The sequence below is a fragment of the Alnus glutinosa genome, chromosome 5, assembly GCF_958979055.1.
Source record: "Alnus glutinosa chromosome 5, dhAlnGlut1.1, whole genome shotgun sequence".
Classification (NCBI taxonomy): domain Eukaryota; kingdom Viridiplantae; phylum Streptophyta; class Magnoliopsida; order Fagales; family Betulaceae; genus Alnus; species Alnus glutinosa.
Window position 1 is genome coordinate 6,943,816 of NC_084890.1, and position 9,116 is coordinate 6,952,931.

The following is a 9,116-nucleotide window of genomic DNA, read 5'->3' on the forward strand; positions in this document are numbered from 1 at the left end:
GTAAAGCACCTAGTTTTACATTAAACAACTCCACGTAAAGATTAATCTATAATGAAAAAAATAAAAAATAAAAAATATTTACACTACCAAAGGTGTGAAGTGATTAATGCTCCCTAACTTACTACTCTATAAAACATCCTAATAAGCATACATATATGTGAAAACCCTAATTAGGCCACAATAATAAAGTATCTAGTTTCACACCGATCTATTTCACGAAAAAGTTACACTACAATTGAAAAACATTTTATACTACCAAAGATGTGAAACGACCGGTGCTCCCTAGCATACCCTATAAAGTGATTCTAATAAGTAAACACACATTATGTCAAATAGCACCATTGCAAAAGACATCGTTCTCTTTCAAGAACGTTGATTTTACTCAAGAAATCTAAGAAAACTCATAAACAAGTTTAACTCTTTTTTATGAATAAATGGATTGGAATCTTGAAGACAAAACCTTTTAGCATGGGTTTTACAATCCTCTAACCCTTCACAATTATCAAACACATCTAGAAAATCCTAAGAACATCAAGAACATCTCATGGTTTTGGAAGAGATTTTGATCAAAACCCTAAGGAAAGATTTAGTTAGACATAATCAAACTAATTTAAGCATAAAAACAGTAAAGAAACAAGATTAAAATGAACTAAAAACAATATATTTAAAGTATCAAATTCGGATTACAAAGAAATTAAAACCAAGAACAAACCTAAGCTAAACTTGAAATTTAAAGAGGAAATGTAAGGGAAACAAGCTTTTTGGAATTAAGCCCAGAAAACATGCATTAAAGGAAACTAAAAACACAAGAAATTAAGTGATACACCTGAGAAAATCCGAAACCCCCAAAAGATGCATAAACTAAACCTAAATCCTAATTCTCATATTTATAGAGAATTGTATTTACAAAAAGAATACAAGAGTTAATTCTAGCCAAGTATTCAGAGCTAGTCGCCATCCATTTCTGTCCATAGATTTCAACTTTTGATTTATATCGCACAAAGATTTGAAAATATTTGGACCTTCTAGAAGATGTGAAGTTGATCGATCGAATATATGTCGATCGATCGATTTTTTTTCACGTTTGAGAATCGATCATTTGCATCTTGATTGATCGAATTTGGGTCGACTGAAAGTCGATCGATTTAATTATTGACTGTACAAATAATCAATCGATCGAAATGCCTTGGACAATTTTCATCTTTTCAGGATCAACCTTCAACTCTGGAAATAACTAAATTGCCTTTGATGTATTTTCAGGTCTAATTCAAGTGTTTTGAACTAGATTTCAACTTAAACCTGAAAATAAGACATAACACAAAACTACAACAAAACGTTATATATACAACAGAAACTAGGTTAAACAAATGCAAATTAAGGGGTCTTGAATCGAATAATTCAAGACTTATCAGATGCCCTGACACGCGACGCTCCACCATTGGATACTCCATATAGTGCAAATTGCCTTTCTTGGGCCTCCAAGAAGCATCCCACGGTCTCCCGTTCTAGTGCTGAAGCTGAATACCGGGCTCTAGCCTCTACTGCAACTGAACTTACTTGGATAACCTATCTTCTTTCCGACATTGGTCTTCCCTTGCATCACCCTCCTACATTGTTTTGTGACAACAACAGTGCACTCCATATGACAATCAATCCCGTTTTCCACGCTCATACCAAACATATCAAACTTGACGTTCACTATGTTCTGAAAAAAGTCTCTGCCGGTCTCCTCATTACCTGTTATGTTCCTTCTGCCTTACAAGTGGGTGATATTTTTATCAAGGCCCTTCCTAAAGACCACTTTCATACTCTTCGAATCAAGCTTGGAGTTCTTCCTCCACCACCCTCGAGCTTGAGGGAGAGTGATAAAGAATCTCATACAGATCGAGCTTCATCAATCATGGGAGAAGATATGCCTTTGGTTTAGGAAGATATAAAATCTGGAATATGATCTTGTCACTGTTGCGGCTTTGTTTTAGGAAGAAATTAAATGTAGAATATTTCTAGAATATTGCAGTTGTGGCTCCTTGTTTATTGTTACCGTTGTGGCTTTGATTTAGGAAGAATTGTAATCTAGAATATTTCTAAAATATTGTCGTTGTGGCTCCTTGTTTAGGAAGATATTGCTGTGGCCTCTTTAGTTTAGGAAGTTAACGTTGAGTGGACTTTGGTGGACTTTTGTATCATTATGAAACTTTCCATATGGGTGAAAAGTCACCCGTTGTAGGCTAATGTCTATTGTAGATTTTTCTTTGTATTCTTATTCAATAAATAGAAGAATTACATGGCCGAAGCAACTCATGTTTTTGAGTAGCTCTTTGTCATTCCTAAACCAATAGCTCTTATTTTCTTCGGTTGCCAAACACCCTCATATTTTCATATTAATAAAGAAATAAGTTGAGACAATAGATTTTACTGGTGATTTGATGTTAAATACCTACCTTCACTATTAAGATTTTTTTTTTTTATTTATAATCTTTATTTATAAGAAAAATTATTGAGTTGTACGTACGCATGCACCCTGCAAATCAAAGAGTACAATTAATTTGCTTGTGATGTTGGTTGTCTGCCTCCAACGTACCGCGCAGAGACTTTAATTCAGCTTGATTGTATTTTGTTGTTGTCCATGGCTCCATGCACATGCATTTTTAATTTGCTTGTTCACAGCTTTGTCCATAGGACGATTCTGGACATACTGTAAAGTAATTGCCACTCTCTTGTTAAAATAACTATTGGAGTCTTATTTTGAGAAATTACACATAATATATATAAATTGGACCTGAAATTATTATATTGTCTTAATACATTGGACATTGACATAATTAAGAAAGACACACTACAGAAGCGAAACAACTTTATTTTGATTGACATACGCCATATATATAACACCGACAGCAGTATAGCAATTTGCAAGAGCCGCGCCAGAGATAGGTAGCAAATACTGATTTCGGGGACTGAATTAAGTGAAACAAAACCTAACTTTTGGTGCTATAAACATTTTCCCATATCCATAATCTCTTGAAGCAGACCAAGAAACCCGCGGTGTTCCAAAACTTCTCCTGTAATGCGTTGAGGGCCGCGGCCGGTTGATATAACAGTTGGTTGTCAGATTATCTTCCTCCTTTGTTCCAGAGCAACGAGGCAGAGGCTTCAGAATTCGCTTTGAGTTTCCAACTTCAATAGGAATATAGATTGCCTTACTAATGTCTTGAAGCATTTCAGTGTTGGAATCGTATCCATTGGTAGAGTTGAAGAACATCTGAAATACTTTCAAACACGATAGATGGAGATGCTTGCATGGTTTCGGCAAATCACTATATCCATCCATAAGAACATGTTCAAGAAACTCTTTCTTCTTTTTATCAACTATCTCTCTCACAAAAGCGATTGACTCTTCAATGTCTGCCTCCGGGCTGTCTTTTAAGTAGAGCAAAACGGAGTTTATTGTCCCTTCATCTTGTTCCTTCTGTCGTTTTGCACTTTTTATTAGATCATGAGAATATGTTCCTGACTAGTGGATCTGAAGCAACTAAGAAGAAAATATAAAGTTACCTGGAAGCTTTGTACGTCATTCAACAAACGAGCGATAACCATGAGGAGTTTTGTAATGCTTTCATACTGTTCTGGCCTGAGTTTGGAGATTGGTAAAGTTGGGTTTAAGAGGCATGAAGCTGGAAGAACAATGGTGTGTGCGGCTATCGACGTCATGCCAGTTTCAAGGTACTCATCCATTGAAGGTATGCTTCCAGTTTTACCCCACTTGGATTCGGTAAACCACGAAGCAAATGTTTCATACCACTTCATACAAAAAAGAAAAGACATCATATATATATATATCTCTCAGTTTAATAGATATGGGGCGACAATAAAATTGACGACTTTAGTGTCGGCTTACAATATCTTGAAGATTGTTTATTATGTCACGTCCTTCTTGTTGGAGGTATTCTGTGGCAATTTCCCTTACGAGATTATCAAGGGCATCGAAGATAATCTTACTATGGCCGCTCAAACCCTTAGCATCCCATCTGTTATATATATTCAATGAGAGAAATAGAAATTAGAGGCAAAATTAATGATCTATTAATTGTTCTTTGTTCCATATTTATTTTTGGGTAAAATCAAATCGATTAAGGAGTGTATTACTAATCCTAGTTTCACTCTTGCTCTCAATGGCACATTGGAGGGATATTTTAAAGCTAGGCAGGATAGGTCTTCGTCAAGGAGATCCTATTTCTTCATATCTTTTTGTAATTGATATGGAGGGTTTGTCTTAGATGTTGGAGGAGGCTGCTAGTCATGATGCTCTTTTTTCTTTTCATCCTAAGTGTAGTCCCCTCAAGCTGACACACTTGTGTTTTGCGGATGACCATCTAATTTTTTCTGCAGCTTCTGTTGATTCTATTAAAGTCATTAAAGGGGTGCTTAATGTTTTTGAAGATATTGTTGGTTTGAGAGCTAATCTGGCCAAGAGTTCTTTGTTCTATGGTGGAATGCCCTCGGGTATTAAGATGGAAATTCTGGATTTCTAGCATATGAATGAAGGAAAGCTGCCTATCCATTATCTTGGAGTCCCTCTTATTTCAAAGAGGTTGACAGCAGCTGGTTGTGATGCTTTGGTCTCCAAGATTGCTGGCCGAATTGATTCTTGGTTATCCAGAAGTTTGTCCTTTGCAGGAAGACTCCAGCTTATTTCTTCTGTTTTGCTTAGTTTGCAGATCTATTTGGCTAAAGTCTTCATTCTGCCAAAGAGAATTCTTTTTCTTCTTCAGCAGAAATTCAACAGGTTTTTATGGGGAGGGAAGGACTCTAAGGCTCAAGCTAAAGTCTCTTGGGACAAGATTTGTGCCCCTAAAAGAGAATGAGGTTTGGGGATTAAAAATTTAGAAGTCTGGAACAATATTGCTTCTATGCTGAACCATATATGGACTTTATTCACCAAGGCTGGCTCTCTTTCGGTGGCATGGATAGAAGTGAACTGGCTGAAAGGAAAGAGCCTATGGCAGGTTTTTATTCCCAAAGATTGTTCTTGGAGTTGGAAGAAGTTGAAACTTCGTGATGTTGCTAAAAAATTCTTGAGTTACAAAGTTGGGGATGGTTCTCGAAATTTTTTTGGCATGATAAGTGGCATCCTGCTGGTTACTTGCTGGATTGTTATAGGTTTCGGGCAGTTCATGATGTAAGTATACATCTTGATTCTAAACTGTCAACCAACATCAAGCGAGGGGATTGGTTTTGGCCCCATGCTCGGTCCAATTCTATAGTGGAAATTCAATGTAGGCTTCATGAGATTACCTTAGGTGGGGCTGATTTGCCTATTTGGAAGTATCCCAATGGTGTTTATTCTTGTGTAGCCACTTGAGATCAGTTGAGAGTTAAGCAGCCTACATATTGTGTGGTGGAAGTTGGTTTGGCATTCCCTTCCTATTCCTAGACGTTCCTTTTTCAATGGTTGGTTTTTAAGGAAGCCATAATTACTAAACACAGAATGTGCAGATGGGAGTATGCTCGAAACCTACTTTGTGTGTTTTGCCATGCTTGTCATGAGAGCCAGGAACATCTCTTTTTATAGTGCAGCTATAGTCGGAGGTTGTGGAGAGATTTTATGGTTGATTTCTCTTTCTCTGATTTGCCTATTGAGTGGGAAAATGTTGTTAAATGGAGTATTTCTAAGTTGAGAGGAAAGGGATTACAAGCTAGCCTAGGCAAACTCTATTTCAAAGCTTGTGTTTATCATTTATGGCAGCAGAGGAATGTTTTGGTACACAACAACAATCCGAAATCTGAAGAGGCAATTGTTAAGTAGATTAAGTGGGAAGTTCAATCTCGGATTCTTTCTAAAGATCCTTTAAAAAGTGTTAGCTGCTACTACTATGTTGAAAGCATGGTAGACTAGTTGTTGGATTGTTCTGTTGTAAATTTTAGTTGTTTCCTGTGAGGTGAACTTGGGCCAGTTTTTATTGGCGTGTATAGATTGTTGATGAGCTTTATTAAGCTTTTAGATTCATCTAAAAAAAAAAATATCAAATGGCTACCTTTGAACTGCATTAGTGAGGTCCTTCAACTCAATTAGAGAACCTTCCATGTCGAAGAAATCATCAGCCACTGTAATAATTATTGCACTCTTTGCGACCATCATGCGTATGTCAGAATTGTAAGGCAAGGAACAGCTGGAGGCAACAGAAAAGTAGCAATAGGTAGTTTTCTCTCGACCAAATCCTATATCACTAAGACCCCAATCCTTAGACCACCTGTCTCGAAAAAGGAAGACATTGATTGTTGATAAAGCAAGCAAATAATTAGCATAGTTATACTTATACGATGGTCCCAAAACGAATTATTGATGATAAATCTATTTGAAAGTATACCTTTTCAGTTCCTCAAGTTCTTTCTTGTATACTGACTGCCTAAACTCATAGTTTTGCATGGCAAGGCGTACTATTTCATCATTACGAGGGCATGATAACCTGAGTTCAAAAGATCTGTTAGAAATAGTATTCAAAATACTTTGATCACTCTCCTTCCCTCTCTACAAAGGTTTAGAAATAGTATTTCTACAGTAACTATTAAATTACAGTTGTATACCTATGGGGAGAAGCCTTTCCCATCCAGAGAATATTGGAATCCTTTTCTTCAATCCACATCCTATGTTCCAGATGATCGAGTCGAGCAAACCATGGAAGACTTAACTCATGCTCAATCTGCGAGAATATTAATATACTTATATACAGTAAGAATGTAAGACAAAGTTATTGGCGAGTGCATGATTTATAAAGCGATTCATTTCGATTTTTGTTGTTATTTGCTTCATTTTAAAGCTATCCTAACTGAAGTTCGGGAAAAGCTCAGTTCTCACCCATTCATTTAATATATTCTTTTAATTATAAAATGAATGAATTACCAATCTTCGCAAGTTTGATGATGTGGTTTTCTCAAGTAATTTCTTTGAAAATGATCTAGCCTCCTGAAGGTCATATTCTCCTGAAAACATAAGATCTGTAGCTCTATAGACATTAAGCATTGCAGTTGAGAAGTATTCATGGTTATTTTCTATCTGATCTCGAATATCTTCATGATGTAAGAACCAACAAAAGCTATCTGCAAAAGCAAAAGATGAATAGTTGGTTAAATTATATTCGAAAACATGTGAAAGAAAATAAGAAGAGTTTGTAAACATACCCGACGATACATCATAACCATGCATGCGTAGGAACCGAAATGCTAACGAGTCTTTAAATAGCTGTGCTTCAATTGAATTGCTTGGTTTTTCCCGTGATTCTTGATTCAAGTAATTCCTGAAAGTTATGTTCAACAAAGGATTAAGAAATGTACTGAAAACTGATTGATTTCTTCAGCAAAGGATAAATAAATGTACCTGTAAACTTGTGCCAAAACTTCTTCCGCCTCTTGGACGAAATGCTCAGCCAGGCCCAACCTGAACAACTGGTTGACCATGCAAAGCTTTATGAGCTCTTCATCGATGGGATAGGTTGCTGGAACTGCCATAAAAATCAGCTTTTATCGATCACGAAAAAGAAAATAGATTGAAAGGAGAAACTGGGTACGTTGTTAAAGTCATAAAGATAAACGAATTAAGTTTAATTTCTAACCTCCACCATCACATCTTTGAACAAGTGATAGTAAATAAGCCATGCATTCGTTGTTTCCAGTGGCCATAAAAGCACTTGCTGTGGCGGAGGGGGATTGGAACAATGAGCCATCGTCGTTTAAATGCTTAATTATATCATCTTCATCAATATCATAAGATGCAGGCAGTGCTTCAAGATATGAAAGTGGGAGATTTTCAAGTTTCTCACTACAAAAAAAGCAAGCAAATTAGTTTTTTTCTTTTTTTTTTTTGTTAACAAATATTGTTAGCTATCTAGTAAACCACTCAAAAAATTAGTACGAATTCAAAGTGGAAAAAACAAAACGACTACTTTTCAAGAATTTGTTGCCGCCTATTGAATAGCTCTGATACCACTCCGTTTGATCTGTGGAGGAAGAAAAGCTCTACACCAACTGTATGTGCAAGTTCAACCATTCCAGGGAAAACAATAGCAAACCAACGAGGAGAATCGTTGTTCATTTCTCTGAGAAACTTCTCCGTGTTTGCATGGATAAAGGCCAACCCTGAATTAAAAAGGAGTTGAAATATCCCAAATACGTTATATATCAAGCTAAAAAAACTGGCTATATGGTGCTCACTTTAGAAATAATGGTGGAGAAAATGACCATAAAGCTAGAATACACCAAATATATGTGCCCTATAGGCACATACTTGTACACAGCATGTACCTCTCTCTATACAAATTGTCCCGACATTCCACTTTTTGAGTGTAACTATGCAAGCAAGAGTTGCAGGGAGGCACTCAATGGTGGGCATGCCATGGGCATCAGAGTCTCCCCAAGAGCCATCTTCTTTCTGGTTGTGAAGCACCCAGTCCAAGCAATTCTTGAACATGGGTTGGGAAGGTTGGTGTGGATCTGGTATCATGGCTAGCCATGCAGTGTCATAAGCAGAAGGAGAAATGAAGGAGTAGTGATCGCATGGGTTTGAGAAAATATTTTGCTTCATCTTATAAACTAGAGATTGGATTGTGGACTGTGATAAATCCATGATACAAAGGATCAATAGTGAGCCTATTGTATTATGAAAATGGTTGAGTGAGCATGAGCAAGCAAAGCATACTATTTATAATATCGTGCATGAACTTGTTTTCTTCGTCTGCGCGCAGGTTCACATTGGAGGCGCCGAAACATGGGTGACTCGTATGACTTGGCAACATTATATATGATCGAGACCACTCCGCGCGAGGTCTGCTGTCCACTTCACTAGCTCTTGGTTTTGATGACTTGGCAAAGTCAAATTAGTTAGAGTAGGACACAAAACATTTCATAAAAAAATTTTCCTTCAATATGGATGTGCTGTAAAACCTTTATTTTACAGCATCTAATTATAAGTTAATAACTCATAAAAAAGTAAAAATTACAACAAAAATACTATAAACCTAAAAACACCAAATCCATTCCCCTCTCACTCTCTAAGGATACTCCCGACCACATTTCCACAGCCAATAGGCCAAAATCTGGCCGGAAGGAAACTCCCGAGTACGTTT

The 9,116-nt window shown here is 36.7% G+C and overlaps 1 protein-coding gene across 1 annotated transcript; it reads right to left on the reverse strand.

Annotated features, from left to right (window-relative positions):
- Positions 1-2,777: 2,777 nt before the first annotated feature.
- Positions 2,778-8,646, reverse strand: LOC133869539 ((E,E)-geranyllinalool synthase-like). The gene is made up of 12 exons (XM_062306566.1): positions 8,296-8,646; positions 7,938-8,130; positions 7,608-7,813; positions 7,373-7,496; positions 7,177-7,292; positions 6,899-7,095; positions 6,583-6,698; positions 6,366-6,464; positions 6,033-6,248; positions 3,896-4,025; positions 3,553-3,798; positions 2,778-3,466 (listed from the first exon to the last, which is right to left on the reverse strand). The coding sequence occupies exons 1-12, from the start codon at positions 8,615-8,617 to the stop codon at positions 2,960-2,962; spliced, it is 2,472 nt and encodes an 823-aa protein (XP_062162550.1). The 5' UTR covers positions 8,618-8,646; the 3' UTR covers positions 2,778-2,959.
- Positions 8,647-9,116: the final 470 nt, after the last annotated feature.